The sequence below is a fragment of the Ptychodera flava genome, chromosome 12 (assembly GCF_041260155.1).
Source record: "Ptychodera flava strain L36383 chromosome 12, AS_Pfla_20210202, whole genome shotgun sequence".
Taxonomy (NCBI): domain Eukaryota; kingdom Metazoa; phylum Hemichordata; class Enteropneusta; family Ptychoderidae; genus Ptychodera; species Ptychodera flava.
In genome coordinates, this window is record NC_091939.1 from 31611404 (window position 1) to 31630096 (window position 18693).

At 37.2% G+C, this 18693-nt stretch overlaps 3 protein-coding genes across 4 annotated transcripts in view; 1 reads left to right on the top strand and 2 right to left on the bottom strand.

Moving 5' to 3' along the window:
* The window catches only part of LOC139145666 (sulfite oxidase-like), a 438941-nt gene that overhangs the window by 379556 nt on the left and 40692 nt on the right, over positions 1–18693 (bottom strand). The window lies entirely within an intron of this gene.
* Positions 305–13670, bottom strand: LOC139146280 (cell cycle checkpoint control protein RAD9A-like). Its single transcript, XM_070717687.1, has 13 exons — positions 13649–13670; positions 13074–13177; positions 10881–11042; positions 10216–10330; positions 9501–9600; positions 8764–8870; positions 6354–6460; positions 3977–4041; positions 3185–3334; positions 2770–2856; positions 2010–2221; positions 1564–1760; positions 305–1038 (listed from the first exon to the last, which is right to left on the bottom strand). The coding sequence occupies exons 1-13, from the start codon at positions 13668–13670 to the stop codon at positions 925–927; spliced, it is 1542 nt and encodes a 513-aa protein (XP_070573788.1). The 3' UTR covers positions 305–924.
* Positions 13613–18023, top strand: LOC139145631 (vacuolar protein sorting-associated protein 29). The gene is made up of 4 exons (XM_070716905.1): positions 13613–13671; positions 14334–14525; positions 15160–15395; positions 15879–18023. The coding sequence occupies exons 1-4, from the start codon at positions 13669–13671 to the stop codon at positions 15991–15993; spliced, it is 546 nt and encodes a 181-aa protein (XP_070573006.1). The 5' UTR covers positions 13613–13668; the 3' UTR covers positions 15994–18023.

Consider the following 18693-nt stretch of genomic DNA (forward strand, 5'->3'; position numbering starts at 1 on the left):
TTCACAGTGACAAGCATGATGACTCGGCAAGTGAATCAACATCAAGGACAATCCACATTGTTACAAGAATATTATCTGTTGTTTGTTGTACGTGTTATCAAATCAGTGATCATTACATCATCTTGAACCCTCTGTGTAAAAAGAGTAGCGTCAGGAACCTCAATTGGATTTTGAAGCTCTGCACTGGTGTATATAAAGGAATCCGTACATCTGTCCGAGCAGCACGATCTCTATTTTCAAGACTAGATATAACCTAAAACACCCACATTGCTGCACACAAAAATACACTCAAGATGGCTTACAATTGTATGTAGAAAAGCCTTTAATGAAGGTTTACTGTAAAAAATCAAGGAAAATATTTATAATATAGTGGACATGATGACTTTCTCATCTCAATATTATATTACACTGTGATGTTATGATGAGAGCAGTGCATCACAACAACTATGCACGACATGCTCTTTCATGTAGACTCACAACAACAAGTTCAGTCTGGGCTCGGGGCTCAAAGAATTCTAACAATTATTGTATTTTGGTGAAACAATTGCAATCAATTCATGTTGGAGTCATCCATTTAGTGTTTACAAACATCTGTGTTTCTGTACAATTGTAAATGCCTGTGATTTCTTCATGTGCTTCAATGACACCTTTGAAGTCAGCAATTACCATTTCAACTGCTCAGATACAGGGGTATGGCTTAAATCCATCGTAGTGACACACTACGAAATTTAAGAAAATTTAACCCACCTCTGAAAATTTAAAAACAGACATTCAATCGCTGCTAGGTTATTCTAGGGTTCAAAATGGAATAGAATGCGTCAACTGCCTTTACAGAATGTTTGCAGCATTTACATCATAAAAATAAACTTTGCAGCAACTTTACAACCAATCAAAACGTCCGTTACATTCACATGTACATGACCATCAATCTGACTCTTCATCTGTGTCTTCTGCCAATATGACCGCTGGTTTCTTAGCAACCATTTGTTGTGATGTGGTGTTTTGGGACTGGCTTGATCCAAAGAACATGGACTTAAACTGAAAAGAAAAGAACAAATTCAAAAGTTTTTAAAAAATCCACTCCATCAAGACTTCAGTTACTGTGATTACTAAAGTCTAACAATGAGCTGATGGACAATTCATGTACAATCGTAGATTTTGATTGATACAGAATTCAAGGCATGGTGTTGTACACTTAAGGTTTAAAAACACTATTGGAAACAAGTCTAGTATTCCATTCAAACAGATCAGACATTGCTTGAAAGGATGATAGTGTCAGGCATAGAAACAGTGATAACAATTTCATTACAACAAGGTTTGTCATTTTGGTTAATATAGCTTGCTCAAAATGGTCAAACCTCATCACTAAATCACATACTACTATGGTCACACATTTAGACAAGCCTAAAATATGAAAATTACTAGCACAAAATCACCGGAAATACATGTTTTGAAGGCTCGGCAATGCAAAATGTTTTACGATTTCAGAAAAAATCTTTCACTTGTGAATGCTTTCCTGGTTTAACTGAGAATCGTTAGTGAAGACAATTATGATTCACAAACCTTTTTAGAGGGAGGTGTACTGGGTATAACATTAAAATCCTCCTCCTCCTCCTCATCTGTCGGCATGTCAACGTCTGCAGTGCTTTCATCAAGATCTGTGTTTCTTTGTTGTGCCATTGATAACGTCTCTGTTGATGTCTTTGCTGTCTCCGACTTGACATAATCAGTTTCTTTTGTTTCCTGTTTCTTTACTGTTCCTGTAACAAACAATGGAGAAGGATGACTTGCCAATCAGGCATTTATCTATCTATTATCATGAATTAATCTCTTTGGGGTTTTTTAATTCATATCAGTTTGAAATTAGAGTACTCAATATGTAACTTGAAAAGTCTCTTTAAAGCAGAAACTGATACATCACTAGAGGCATATAACTGTTTTGCTCTTTATTGTTACTTTTTTACCAACACTTAATTTATAATTTTCACAATCAGAGACATTTGAAATACCTTGGTACGGGAACGATTGACTGGAGGCATTGCTGTCATCATCATCACCATCCTGGGTTTGTATCCTAGCAACAGCATCTTTCCTCTCATTTGCTTCCGCCACTGGAGCATCTCTCCTTTGATTGATGTTGCTGTGACTTGGACCAGCATCTCCCCTCCCTCCACTGCTCACAGACGGTGTCAGATTGTTCTGTGTCCTTGATGTCCTAAAACTATGTAATATATGCCATAGCTGATCACTCTCAAGATAAATTTCACAATTATATTCATGTTATAAGACACACAAGATACAACCTGTTCATCTTTTTACTGCCAAAGAGGTCCAGCTTGGCAAGGGAACACACGGCTGTCCAATGTGAGGGGCAACCATGCAATTTGGCAGCAGAGAAACAAATTACCCAATATTTACAATATAAAATGGCTGCCATGTCTGTTTTATCTCTATGGGAGAAAATAAAATTCCAGATTTTCGCAAAATTAACCCTTTCACCCCCAGTTCCCTGTATACAGGTCCAACTTTACCATAGAAAACAATGGATTTGGGACAAACCATGGTGGTGAAAGGGTTAAGCAAGTGAAAACTTGTTTACTCCACATGCTTCAAAATAAACCCCCCAAGTGGTAGGCAAAAAACATACTGTAAAAGTTTGAGAGTCCAAATATTTGTCCCCGTGGTGAGCTGCATTCTATCTCAAAACCAGCCACTCCAATATTTCATTGCACTGATTGCTGTATATTGCTGATTACTTTCAACTCTTACCTGTGTAACAACTGATCTTGTTTCACACTGACTCTGCTCTCATTTGTATTCCTGTGTTTCCTTGATTTCAGTGAAGTCTGTTTCTCCCTGAAATGATCACGGAAAATATTACCATCAGTGACCAATATGTTACATTACAGAGTAGATTTAACAACTAAAACATCAGTTGAAATCATGGGATTTTTGATATCTGACAGGTGATATTATGGTTGATGGTTTTCAGGTGTTGTATGAAAAGCATGAGAGGAATAAGCAAACTTGTCGTTGTTTTTGAACCCCACACAAGCCCACCAGATATTGCATGATACAATGAATACATGAGTTTCAAAATGACAACGGAAAATCACCCACAACTATCAGTGTTAGATGCCTATTTGTAGCATTCTGGATGAAATTCACGGTGACATTTTCATACCTTGACCCTTTTTGAACTGTTTTGTGACTTGATGTTGATGTTGACTGTTGTGGTTGGCTCAAATTCTGAATGGAACTAGGCTCGGCTAGAGTAGCTAGCACAAAGTTGGCTTCATAGATACTGTCACCATCCAATGAGAACACAATGGGTCTGCAATCAAACGTATACATTCAAAAGTCTGCTGCATAGGATTCAGTTACAACTCTTAGAACAAATCTTATTGATATCATCTATGCAGCCATAAATTTCATGAGAGCAGGACAGATCATGTAAAGTATTTTTCATTATATACACCGCGGTACTACCCTGTAAGTTCTGACAAAATGTCAAATTAGACAGTACCTCCAATACCAGTACCGTATATACATATAGCTGTAACAAAAAGAGTAGCGTGTACACTGACATTAAGGTACTTCGCACCTTGAGATTGGAAAAACTTAAACTTTTGCTCAGACTTTCCCCAAGGTAACTTTTGAAATCAAGAATTAAAATCAGGGGTCATTGTGCAAAATTTGGTATGAAGCAAACTACCACACATTTAACAACTCAAGAAATTCAAAATGGCGGCCTTCCCTGTGTTAAATCTATGGGGAAAGATAAAATGTTAGATTTTTGAAATACTAAAATGGTGAAAATTTTTCTGACTCAAAGAACTGCAAAAAGAGCCCCCATACATGGTTGACTAAAAAGGCACTGTAAAAGTTTGAGGTTGGAATATCTGTCCCCAAGCTGTATTCTACCTTAAACAGTAAATCTATTGCTTATTTAAGCAAGATAACTTGGCATACTTACTTGCCTACAGTTTCAAATTGTAAGGAAACTTGAAGACAGCAGGCATCAGCAAATGATAATATGGCCTATAGGACAAATCAAATTAAATTTGGCTTTATAATATGAATCAAATCTGTGAAAGAAGTGCATGTATGGATTACTGAACTAAAAAGCAGCATTACATTCATACAAAAACAAGGGTGGAATATATTTCATTTAAAGTGCTGATTACTTTTCTCTTGTGCTAAGGGGTCATCTTTTCAGGCACTTATGGTATCGAATTCCTTTATAAACTAAAACCTTACTTTGACTTCTGTAATCTTATGTGTTTTACCTGTAGAAGTCTGCCATGTTGAAAATATTTTTGACCACCTGAGACTTTTAGGGCTCACTGTGGTGGCAAAATTGTATTTAAAGACAATTGGTTATAAATACCGGATTACATGAAAGGACGCTCATTATGCAAAGAGACGTCGACCGAGTAGCTTGAACAGAGAGCCCCAGAAATTGCAGTGTTTTGCGTGTTTTTAATGAAATCTTAGGAAATGGGAATGCTCTACAGCAGGGTAAATACCTTATCAATGCATAATGACTCAAGTTTTCGGTACAATTTTAGTGAGTAATTGTGTGTGGCCAGTAAGAACGTCGACCCAGAGGACGCCGATGGGGATTTGAATACCATTGTCATTCAAACTTTGTGCAAAGTAAGACAAGAGTCAGCTGGATGTGTACCTATTGTCAATTAGCATTCGCTTTATCTGCTAACGGTGACTAAAAATAAGTAAAATATGTGTCAAGATTTCCAGTGTTGAAAGATGTGCGCAATAGCATCTTCACAATTCTCCAACTTTTGTACGTACCGCCACATTTCTGGGAATAAAAAATGTAATCAGATTACATTCAAGTCGATTACATCTTGGCTACCTCCATGATCTTGGTAACCATGAAAGAAAATGTATTATCGGGTTCTCTCTTTTTGGAAATTTTCGTGGTCCTGAAAAGGGCCGTTTGGTTTGGTTTTGTGTCTTCTACCCTACACCAAACGATGGCAAACGTGTACGGTACGTCAGGCAAATTTGGATATAACGATCGGACGAGAGAAGTCACGTAAAATTGCCTATCAATTTTCTGCTTGTGGCGTCTACATCATTGGCCTGCATCAGATGCTGTTTTCGGGCCAAATATCAAGATGGCGGTTGAAAGTCAGAAAACAAGCCCAGATTATCGTGTATTACATTATTTGCCAATTTGAGTTGCGAGACTTATGATTGGAACTAAAAAAGTACAAAAATCGGATGCATTTCCAAAACTCGGGCAGGGAATCCCCTTAATTTCTCTAACGTAGTGAAATTTGACTGATATGCAGATCGAAACTGCGTCGCGTCAGTTATCGTCATAATATCGATTGCACTTGCACACAACGTAGTACACTCTATTTTAGCGACGACAGAACAAAACAGAGGAAGTCAAATAAACATTTGGTTTATTAGGAGACTCACGGAGGTACAAACGACACTCCATGGAAAACTATACACGTATACCGTACCGCTTCACACGTCTGTGAACATTTCTTGATTTGTCATTCTGAGTTTAGCATCGTAAGTTTGGCAATGACAACGCATCTGTCCAACTCCGACTCTGTCGGAAGTATTGGAACATCCTGGACCGGACACACGCTTGACGTGATTGGGAATATTGATGAACGTGGACATATCTGAAGCAAATTTGTGAACATACTGTAGATAATTTTTTTGTGGAGTGGAAAGTTTTGAAATTAAACACCATTTGAGAAACTGACATTGCGCAGTTCTGTGCATGGCACCAGCTTCTATTCTACTTGCAGTATGAAGGTGTAGGGAGACAGCATTGTCAAAGACTTTCACCATACTATTAAATGCTAGTAGGGCTACAATTGTACATGTGCATGTGGTTTTGCAGGTTACACTGAGACCAAATGGTGGTTTTGAGATGAGCTAGAACTTGGGGTGAAGTAGTTTGAGATGAGGTGGTACTTGGGGCCATGGGACAAGGTGGTTTTGGTACAAAATGATTTTGGGACAAAGTTGTGTGGGTCAACCTGGTTTAGGTGCGAGGTGTCTTAAACCCTTTGGGTGTTCAGTCTAAAATAGTCTAACACACTCAATACTAGTACTGGGAGGAGAATCTGAACATTACAAACCAACTTAGCAAGTTTGGATTGACCACTTGTGTCTGCTAAAATATCAAGGCATTCTGGTTGACATGATTTGGTGATCATGTACACCCTAGTAATACACAAAGTGCAAAGTTACCATGACATAAATTACCAAAATCTCTGCCTTTATTGCATAAACTTTCAAAATACTGGCACTTGTAGTTACCGGTATTGGTATTCAATTTAACAGAATCATCTACATACTCTTAATTCCTTTAAACAGAAAGTGACTTCTGTGTCCACTCCGACTGTGACATCATCAAATTCCTCTGGTAACAAAGCCATTTCAGTGCGAGTCACTTTTGTTGGGTCTAAAGGGAAATAAAATAAACAAACATGTCGTCATGATATAGCAAAGCTCTGTCTTTCAGTTGATACAGATGTAAGTGTTTTTTAAATTAATGTTAATAAACTTAGCTAAGAACTAATGGAATAGGAAGCTAACAAATTCATTGAAGTATCACTGATCGAGTCTTTGATCAGTGTTTCACAATGCTACACCAAGGGGCGACTGGTCCCCCTCTGCAGGAATTTTTGAGGGGGATTTTAAAATTTTTGGGGGGGATTTAACTGAAACGTAAATCACGACTTTACACATTAGTTTTAATGTTGCAGTGATGTCACTTGTGATACACATACTACAAGCCATAAATCACCTGCTTACACAATCCAAGCTGCTGGCTGCAAACACCATCCTCTATAAGATTTTTTCAAAAGTCAACAAATTGGAGTATCTCTGTTGTGAATGTATATAGAGCTTAGACGAGTGGCGGGCGGCTCATTAATATTCATAAGCATTAATATTCCTGGAAAAATAGTAGCGTATTTTGTATGCTACAATATTCTGTATGTTTGTTTGTACATATTCTGTATGTTTACTTTCTTGTGGCTTAAAAGTACATTCAAACACAATAACAACAGCTAGCCATTTCCACTGCGCATGTACCTCAAGGGAATTTTTTCATTTTTAACTGAACTGTGTGTACTTACACAAAGCAAGAAAAAATCTTTAGTAGTTATAAAGGAATGTTTTTCTATCTTCTGAAAAAAATAATATACTTGTTTGTCACGTTTTTACTGTGCTTATATCATCCCTAACCACTGTAGAGTTTGGATCAAGATTGCCCTATACAAACCAGTTAGCTGTATTTTTCTAGTGACCTAGCTGGTCTTGTAGTCTTGTGCGCAGACTCAGTAGAGTTTAAAGGAACAACTTAGGAGGTCAGATTAGTCTGTCTGCCATGCCGTGTTTTGAATGTGGAGTTTCTCGATGTCAGATTCGCTCCAATTGCTTTTTTGTCAGTCATTTTACAGTGGGAAAATAACAAAAAGAAAGGTTGGTTGTCACCAACAGTTAACTTTAGGGTTTATTTGCCAGAAAAACAAGTCAATTTTTGTTCACTGAATTCAAAAACCGGGCCCATTGACACTACAGTTTGCTTGTGTCATTGCATGCAATCCCGTCAAAGTGCCAATGCCATGCCATTCACTGAACTGAACACGTTTCTGTAACAGAAAAGTCCAATTTCCGTGTCAATTTTTGCTACCAGAATTATTTGCATAGTGTTATGGACATGCATACTATGCACAAAAACTTCAGTTTGTCTCCTTTTCTCGATCGTACAGAGATATTATGAGACACAAAACCTTATATAGCTAGGGCAATGAACTTTAAATTATCAATGGGCTGACATGCTTTCATATGCAAAATCAGCATACGGAAAGTACAAAAATTAGTCCCTTTGACGTAAATGTTCTTGCTACACTATACAATGCCTGTTGCCAAAGTATCAACAGGTGCCGATAATGATAACGGGTCATATCCGAAGTGTGACACCCATGATATTTGATATGCCATTCCAGCCAGCTAGCTCAGTGCAGTGCGCGATGGGTCGCCCCTTCTACGTACAATTGGCGGCGCACAGCACGCCAAAGAGGGGGGAATTGCGCAATCGCGCAGCCTAGATGAAACACTGTTTGATTCTAAATTTTTATGAATTTCCATAAAAAGTATGGCGTTGGTTGCCAAAAAATGACAGTCTGTCAGAGCATTCACTGGTCATACATTCATTCATACAATACAAATGGATTTCCCAAGCTAGTGAATACAAGTTTGTAGTTTCTCTCAATCCTGTCAGTTTGTGTATGAAAACAGCCATTTTAGAGGACAGCAGACCCATCTACTATTTACTATGTTCCTACATCTTTGTACAAGAACCTATAGGTATGAAACTACAGCTTGTTTTATTCCATTTTTGGCTCAATGAGGAGGATAGTCTGTACAACATACCACGGTTATGAATTAAAGTGTGCGAGTTTATTTTTCATATAACACTATCAGTTTTCATTTATGATAGGAGGAAAGGTGGCTAACTATCTCATGCAGTGCCTTTGTTTACTGTGTGCATGTTTTACCATCAATGTGTCCTTGGCTAAGAAGGTCAAAAATATTGTAAACATCTCCATCAAGGTCAACAGCTTTCCCAATAGAAACACTGTCAACATTCACTGCACAGTCATCCATGTTCAAAAAATCTACACTTGAGATAAAGACTTTTATTAGATCTTTTTGAACACTGGAAAAGAATTTGGTGAAAAAGTAACCAAAACCAACCTGGCTCATCATCTACGTAATTTTTCAAGCTGACTTTTTCTGGTGAAACAATTAAAGTGATTTCTTCTTGCGATGGCTGGAAGTTACCAACTGCCTCACATAGCAGCCTATAAGTAAGATACAAAAGCATGAAATGAGGATTTTATACATTGTACCTCAGAAGGAAAAGTTTTGTTGGTTGAATGGCAACCACCAACTTTTCCTGTATCTAGCATTGCCTCATATCAGTTGGCAAAATTAAGTGATACACGTCAATAGACTTATAGGAGAAAATTGCAAAAAACATAAACAATATTATCATGACATACTAAGGTGGTGTTACTCATATCAATGTATCATTCGTCCTTGTGTGAAGAGCATTGCATAACTGGTCCAATCATCTCACCTGCAAGTATTACCGATGCTAATTGTTGTAAACTGTGCGGCCTTATGTATGGTACATATTGGGCAACTTCAGTGAAAAAGTGGTTGAGGGGCCGTGTCCACAGCAAATATATTGTGAACACATCAATAACAGAGATTTGTGCTGAAGGGTGGTTTTGTATGTTATGTGGTGCCTAACACTAACAGAAATATCACTCTGTGTCCTCACAGACTACAATACACATTGATACATAGCGTGAGAGCAATGGTAAATACAGAACGATAGAATGTACTGTAAACCATGTTCAGGATCTAAAAACAAACTTTTGATATCTCAGAAGTGTTATACCTTTAATGAATGTTAAAATGTTTACCTTGATTGTGCCACAAGTTTATTAGGACAGAGATCTTTTGAAAAAACTGCCTGAAGGGATTCTGTTTCTTGATAAGTAAGGTTGTATGTCTTTGTAATACCTGTCAATGGAAATTAAACAATTATTGGATACATCAGGTCAAAACTAGTACTTGCATGGATCTTACTTCATACTCAATGAAAAATTCCATGACAGTCTTTACAATGTCAAGCTCACTGCATAGTGGACATTTGCATTGTACAGCACCAATAATGTAAAACTTTTGAGTCCTCAATGGGCCAGCTGGGTGAGGCAAGCAGAGCAAGTTAGGCAAGGCATGGCAACTCTGCTACGCCCCTTTGCTGAGCTGGGTGACAGATTGATGATTGAGGATGCACTTGCATACAGCAAAATTGGCAACATTGCAAAGCCAGCCAATACAAAAGCTAACACCTGACAAAAATGTACTCAGGCCATTGCTTCATTCAAGTTTAAAAATTTTCATCCACTTTATTTACAGATTCTGATTCAATAAATTAAGAGGCAAACGGATCTCTCCATCTTGATGAATTTCTTCCACTATCTTTTTTCCTTTATAACTTATAGAAGTTTTACAACATCCATTTCAACACACTTACAGCATGCACTATCTTAAAATGTAATAGTAAATATATCTAAGGATTATCAATAAATAGCAATTTACTCTTCATCATAAAACCATTGGCTCAGAACTTACCATATTTACAATACAAAGTGAAAATCAATCTTGCATCAGTGGCATTCAGTTTGATTTTACATTTTTCCACTGTCTTCTCAATGGTTGCAAGTGACTTGAATACTGACAGACATGACTGATGGAAAACAGAACAAATGAAAAGAAGACGTCAACACAGAAACTTCTAAATCAGTGACTACAAAATCCCTACCAATCTTGTTCTGAAATCGCAATGAATACCAGCACACTATATACTGCAAAAGCTGATTTACAGAATTTGTATACTTCTTTGTTTCTTCCTCAGTATGTTCCAAGAACTGCATTTCATGGCTATGGAATATCAGCTGTGATTGATGTCAATATAACTTTTCATAGACAGTTCACTATTAGCACACACATTTCAACAAATGTTAATCTGATTTGCATGAGAAAACCTGTATGCTAAATGTAATTAAGTAGGAGACGTAGTTTTCAAGGCTCTGCGCATATTAGTCATGTGAAAACATATATACTTGTGCATGCTAACATACTCAGCCAGACACACAGACACGGCAATATTACCACATTATTTGAAGAGTAACATTCCCACATGCTCAGAAGAAATCACATAGCCTAAAATTAAAATTGTATGGAAGTAGAAAAGATGGTTGAAGATAGTTCTGTACACTGGTTGCAAAATACAGTACCTTCATGGTAATTTTGCATTTAAATGCACTGTCATCGTCATCGGCTGGGGCTTGCTGGGATATGACTTCTGGCTTACCATCATCATAGTGGTAAAAGAAACTTGGTGTAAATATAAAACATGCATAAGCTGATCTGGATGAATTGACAGTCCTCAACCCAAGCTGGAAAAGAGAAGATCTCTTATGAGAACTTAAGCATTTTGACAGATTCAAATGTCTTGGGATTGTACTGTATGCTACACTGATGCCTGTCTCTACAAGGAGTAATTATTCAGAATTTAATACTCTTTTTTGAGTTTTGATCTTATTCCACATTTGTCATGTCAAGGCATATAAATACATTTTTCTAATGTGATTTCATTGAAAACATATTCTTTTAACCCTACGAAGAATAATACAGGAAAAAGTCAATTTCTTTCAACAAAGTCTCTTTATGATTTTGATTCATGATTGTGTACCAAGAATATTACAGTGATAAAGAGCTTTTGTTGAAAATGACAATACATTTTCCCAAAATGTGATTTCACAGGGGACTGGGCCTCACAATCCTTGGTAGAATGATCAGAATTTTGCTGTAGAAGGAAGAGAACTATTACTGTATCACGCAGCGCTATAAAGAGCTGGCAGCCTTGACAACCAATTTTTTACTGAGAGCTGTGTTACCATGACTTAAATCACTTCCATCATTTATATAGCTCTGATTGGCAGTAATACAGCTTTTGTTTGTTTGTTTGCTTGTTTGTTTAATTTAAAACTTTTTAAATTCAATTTTTTCAATTTAAATTGTTCCTAGATATTTCCTTTTGGTGGTTCCCTAATTTTGGATAGGGATCAAAATAAATGTTTATTGCCAACATGTATACTGTGCATGTCAGCATGCATCAGCTTCTAAGTACCTGCACACTGACAGTTTCACCAGTACAAACAGATTTGTGGAGGGACCATGTTCTAGGTCATCCTTCCTATTAAGATCATCTTTTCGGATTCATGGAGTATGCAAAATGAGAAATATGTGGAGTAATATTACAGACAGTATAGGCATGCTAACAGAGTATTGCGTTTCACGATATTTCTTTATCAACGATGAAATGTGGCATCATGCCTTCAGTCAGTCAATTTGTTTTGATTTGAAAAAACGAAGTAAATGTTGCCAGTCTACATAACCAAATTTACCACATGATTAAGCAGTTTCCGATTAGCTGCATTATTTTCAACATGCACAAGAAAGATTAAACACAAGGTAATTTACGATAGACAACGGCAGATGGTAAATTCAAGTGTCATAACCACAGTCCCTCGTGGGCTATTCAGCTCTGGGACTATTCGCCCCATAGACGAGTGTACAGAAGCGAGAAACAACCCAAGTGCCACCATGTCATCTTCGACGTTCGATTTTACCGTGAAAAGTAGCAAGTTCATCTATCATGTAACCGTTGACTGTTCCCTATCATTCTCAAAATTCATACCTGGTACTTGATTTGCTTCACAAACGCTCGTTTCTTGTGATTTTCGGCCGAATTCGACGGACACGTCGCTAAAACATAAGCGTGAGCAACATTCCGGTCACCTCACAGTGGACGTTGGGCACCTCCACTTTACTGACGTTAGCGCTGCGTACCCATGAGGGGTGACAGGAAGGTTGTTCATGCCTTATGTTTTGGCGACGTGTCTTCTGAACTCGGTCGAAAATCACACGAAAATTCATACCTGATACTTCATCTGCTTACAAAATACTCATTTCCTGTGATTTTCGGCCGAGTTCGAGAGACACCTGGCCAAAACATAAGCGTGAGCAACATTCCAGTCATCCCTAATGGGTAGGCGGCGCCAACGTCAGTAAAGTGGAGGTACCCAAGAGGTGACCGGAATGTTGCTCACCCCCAGGTTTTGGCGAGGTGTCCGTCGAATTCGGCCGAAAAGCACACGAAACGAGCGTTTTTGAATCAGATAAAGTATCAGGTATGAAATTTTAGAATGATAGGGAACGATCGACGGTTGCATGATAGATGAACTTGCTAATTATCACAGTGAAATCGGACACGGAATGTGACATGGCGTGGTTTTTATAGCCATTCTGTTTCCAGATTTGGGGTATTTCTTGCTTCTGTACACTCGTCTATGGGGCGAATAGTCCCAAAGCTGAACAGCCCACCAAGCGACTGTGGTCATAACACAAGATTTGGAGCTACTTACTCCATAGTCCAGTGGCTCGATGTAAAGATCTTCACCAATCTTGGAAAGGCAATGTATCGCTCGGCCAAAAACTGCAACATTAAAAAACCCAATAAAGTACAGTACTTCTCAGTCATCTACCATTCTAATTCTTTTATAAAATTGGAATGCTTATTCCTTCATAACCTTTCAACAGTTTCCAACAGACCATCTTTCTAGGAGTAAACGACAGTCACTCATGGAAGTAGTCGTCCCCACACAGCATTGTTTTGATTACATGTAATAGAGGCGTTTGTTGAACATACAAAGGGAAAGTTACCTTTAACGTTGTTCCCGGTATAAGACACTTCATTCTGTTTGTCCTACCAAAGTTCAATCAATGGGTCTCCGGTAGTGCCTAACTATTGCTTTGATAGTCGAAGCTTGCTCGACGTAAGTTCAAGCTGACCGCCATGTTCTTTTGCCCCGAGAGACTGCCATGATATGTTTGTTATGATATTTCTGATTGGTTTGAATTTCTCTTCACTATTACTTTAAGCCAATCAGATTTAGTGTTGTAAATGTCAGTAATTACCAGATCATCGATCTGCGCTTACGGTTCTGCGCAGCGGCAAACATGGTAAGTGGAAGCCACTTGTCGTCTTTCCATTTAACCAATTTTTCAGAAAATCATAGGGGAAATGTTCTCTACAAATCATTCGTACGACGTTTTGATATCTATAGTTATCCATGAATAGCGTAAACTGTCATAGAATTTGATATAAAGTCACAAATAACATGTGTACGTCACCGTCATGTGACCCCGGAAGTCAAAATTACAGAGCGAGGGGAGGGTACTGTGTTGTGATCCAGCTCGTAAAATTTTCATTGCCCATATAACGCACCTGTTGTAAATGAAAATTTCCATTATGATGAGGACATCTAGTCGTCCAGATCCTTCAAATGAATGTACAGAACTTGGATCTCTATAGGTACTGCTAAATTGGCAATGGTGGACGCCTTGAACCTTGAAAACCGGGTGCACCTGCATAGTCTTGAATACATTTGTGGACGTCCGGAAAGGCTAAGGGTGCAGTAAAGGTCAAATGAGGACAATTTGCCATGAAGTGAAATTGAACGCAGTACACAATCACATCGTTCTTTGGAAGTTTCATATCGATAAATGACAATTAACAACTTGTTGACTTGTCTCATATTGAATGACAGACCCTTCTAAAGATACACGTCTGACAACGGATGTCTTTTATCAATTAATCTAATTTCAATTGTCTTTCTATATAGTTGGTCTTAGTGCTTGGAGATCTTCACGTACCTTACCGTTGTAATGGATTGCCAGCCAAGTTCAAGAAATTATTAGTGCCTGGGAAAATTCAACATATTTTATGTACAGGAAATCTATGTACAAAGGAATCCATTGATTACTTGAAAACATTAGCAAGTGATGTTCATGTGGTGAAAGGAGATTTTGATGAGGTAAGTGTACTGTTCTTGAGAAAGACAATAAATATAGATCATGCTGGATTGAGTCTAACCCTTTCATCAATGTTTGGCAAAAATCGATGCATTTGAATGGTAAAAAGGAACCAGCGTATCCATAAATGTCGAGGATTTTTCAACACTTTGAGTCAGTTGAGGAATATCTCAAAATATTTTTGAATCAAATATGTGTCAGGTACTGCTAAAGGTGCAGATTTGCTTGTACTATTGTCATGCTATGTGCAGTGTGAATTGCTGTCTGAATTAGAACACTAATCCATAGTGTCACAAAGATTAGTCTGTGAACTCTGACACATTTATGTGTCATTATAAGATTGAAAATGAATGAAGATTAAAAGTAAATGAGATAACTGATGATTAGTGGACACACCTTTAGTTGCGGAATACGAGGGGTCTTGTTAGGGGGCTCTAAATAATACTAATGGTGTGAGTGGACTCCCTATGTTACTAACAATGAAAACAAAATTTCTTTGTGTCCACTAATCTTCAGTCTCGCCAAGCAAACAGATACTTTATTCAAAACTGATTGTAAACTGTTGAATGGATCTTTTAACTAACTCAAATCGCTGCTAAATCTTATTACGGTACTATTTTTCTGTCCTAATTTCAGCAGTTGAATTACCCAGAACAGAAGGTAGTCACAGTTGGTCAGTTTCGAATTGGTCTTTGTCATGGTCATCAAGTGGTACCATGGGGCGACATTGAAAGTTTAGCACTGGTACAGAGGCAGTTAGATGTTGATATACTTATTTCAGGACACACACACAAATTTGAAGCATTCGAACATGAAAATAAATTCTTCATAAATCCAGGGTCTGCGACAGGAGCATACAATCCATTAGATACGTAAGTACTTCATGGATAGTTCACTAGGTGTGCCACCACGAACTTTTCAACAGCATAGTTCAGATGTACAATTTCTCTTACATGTAATTTTTTTCTATATGAAACCAACTAGCGGAGTATGAATTTGACTTATGAAAGATATTTCCATTTAAAGAGAAGGAAATTTAATTATTTACCTGTAGCATTGAAACTGAAGCTCCTTACTTAAATTAAATAGGTATTTAACAGCTAAAAGAAGCCTGCAAACTTTCATTCATTTTGTTCATGATGTTGTTTGTGACAGAAACCATTTGCAGGTATGATTCCATGAAAATTCTGTTCACTTCTTTGTTTGATAATCCAACCGCACTTCAAAACATTACTGCTCTCTACTTTTCTGATGCAAATCATGTGTCTAAATGAGAAGCAAGAATGTCGTTAGTGAATTTCCCTTGTGTTTTTGTGACTGTTAACTAAGATAGTTTCCTTTTCATTGTGTTACAGAAATGTGTTACCTTCATTTGTGTTGATGGATATCCAAGCTTCGACTGTTGTTACGTATGTTTATCAGTTGATCGGTGAAGAGGTCAAAGTTGAAAGAATAGAATATAAGAAATAGATATATACAGATTTCACTGCAACATTCATGCATTTCATCAAGATCTTTTCAATTCTGCTTTCCTTTGTAAGATATAGCTGTATGGTTGAGTTGTACCACTGACATGTGAAATGCCACAATATATGATGACCCAGAATTCTACATTACATTTCTGGATTCTGTCATTCATCTTTCATCTCTGATATCATGCTTTCTTTTCTGTATGCAGTCAAAGCTTCAAAATTGAGACTTTTCTTAATGTGAAAAATTGTGTTTCATCGCTGCTGACTTGGAACAAAAAAGTGTTGTAATTTGTGTTTTGTACCCCTACAGAGAATCTTTCATTTCTTTGTATAGAAGTACTGGTACTTTTCTCTTTACATGTAATCATGAACGCCTATGATAGCCAAGTCAATATTTTTAAGTCTGCCTGTCCAAACAATTTTCTTTTTCAAGATCAAATGTTTTGTTGTCATTTTCATCATTGAATAGTGTTCTCATTAATCCCTTGCTGTAGTAATTTTAACACAACATACAAGTTAATAAACTTTGTAAAACTAAATATTAATACGCTCAACTTTAAATCATGAACGTTTTAAGTGTTAAAGACCTGGTAGTGTCTCACCTTCATATTTTCCAAACATTCCTGTCAATCTTTGGAAAATCTCATACTGCTGTAAATTATGAAGTATTGTTTTGTAAAAAGTGAAACCATTTTCCACATCAGTAGTAAGACTCATAAAAACAACGGGGAATATATTTATACAATTTTCCACAGGTGAGATGATAGCTGTTGCGGTAATAATAGAATTGTATGCATTTGTCTATATTTTGTATGAAGTGCTCAGCGTTCTTAGTAAACTTCATTTTCAGCTGGATAGTATCTGCATGTATTCCCCACAACATACTGTGGTAGTAGAGCACTTGTCAAATGTATACAGTGAATGTATCTGAAATATAGTTGTATTGCATATGGATATGGTGAATGCTTTAGTGAGCGATCGCAATCCAATCCTGATTAAAGATAATATTGTAAGATAACATTAAAGAGAAGTTCATTTTAAATACCCCCCTTATGTTCAGAATTTTTTCTCTATTTGATGTTACCCAGCAGTGATAGAAAGACATTCCTCTGCCATGAACATTTAAAATCCCACTTTCATCACATTTTTTCTGTATATTTGTCCCAATGTCAACTCTGGTTATTTTTTTCCTTGGAGTATACACCTAAGCATTTGGAAATAGCCTATAGCATGTCAACAAAATGCTATGTATGGGAGTGTAAGGTATATTATTGTTGCAGACATTGTAGATCTTTCACAGGCTGTTTTGACAAGCTGAAAACCTGCTACTTCCACATGACCTAGGGAATGGTCCAAGGAATTCTAGTTGACATATATAACTGTTAACTAAATATTGCAAAAATTTTTGGGAAGTTATGGAGCTTTAATCTGACGAGATCAGCCAATATTTTGATTCACTTTGTGTAAAGAATTAGCCTTTTGCTTACAGAAGTGTTCAGTGTAGTTCTCATGATTGTAAATGTATATTTTAAGCCAAATGATTACCAATCAAAACATTTCAAATATCAATGTTAAGAATGTGCAACCAGGTCTGTAGAGGGCGCTGTTACCCCAGAAAATGAACTTGGTGCCACATAACACTTCCTAGTTAATATCGCTCATGAAAATCATTGCTTTAGTCTAAAATACCTGCAAGGGTGGTGTTGCATACCACAATTACATAATCACAATCAAATTTGGAGGAGAAAATTTACACAGACAAGCAATCAGAAGGCACTGCACTCGCCGCCATTGATGCACAAGTATTATGAAATCCCTGCCATGGATGTTTTTCCGTTGTATCAATATAACATTGTGCCACCATTGGTCAGTATAGTAAATCAAGAATGTAATTACTTCAAGTTGATTTTAATGTTGCCATATTGTGCAATGCCTTAATCCTCATTTGTATTTCACTCTAGGACATACTGGTATCAGTTCAGTGAGTGCTCTCATTTATTTTAAATAAAACCTGTATAGCAGTATTAACCTTGTGTGTGTGCGGTTTGAAATTTGTTGTGCATATGATTGTGTATGTATGATGAAATGGAAAACATAGTCATCTTTTAGGTGAGAGACACCAGATTGGATGCGTTAGGTGCTAGACGCTATCTGATGGAATCTCATATACAGCTATGCAGTGAAAGTGATGGTTTGATTAATGAGCAATAAAGGATAAATCCAAGAATGCAAGGATAATAAATAGTCATTCATTTAGGTTTGAGGTAAAGTTCCAAAGTCTTCACGTGTCCATATAATGCTGTGGAGACAAAGAGTAAATTGAAAGCAAACTCATCTCTGGGATCAGTCAATATATCTACACTTTTCCAGTTGGCTGGGATGACAATTTTAATTCCTTTACTGTTCATAGTGTGGCACGCCACCATAGAGCCATTATAATGTCACTAACTATTAAATGCCAACTTCACAGAAGTAAAGCTCGGAGGCATGCTACTCACTTCAGCCTGATTTTGACTCCCTAGCTGACTGAATAAGAACAAACAGGTTGTTCCATGGGACTATTAACAAAAATGTAGGCCTGCCTCCACTTTGGTCATCTCAATGTGAGTCATCTCAATGTGTGGAATGTAAAGCTTCAAGCAATAACCTAGACTTGGTTCAAGTCGGTGAATTTAAAAAAATAAAATCGTTTATAATA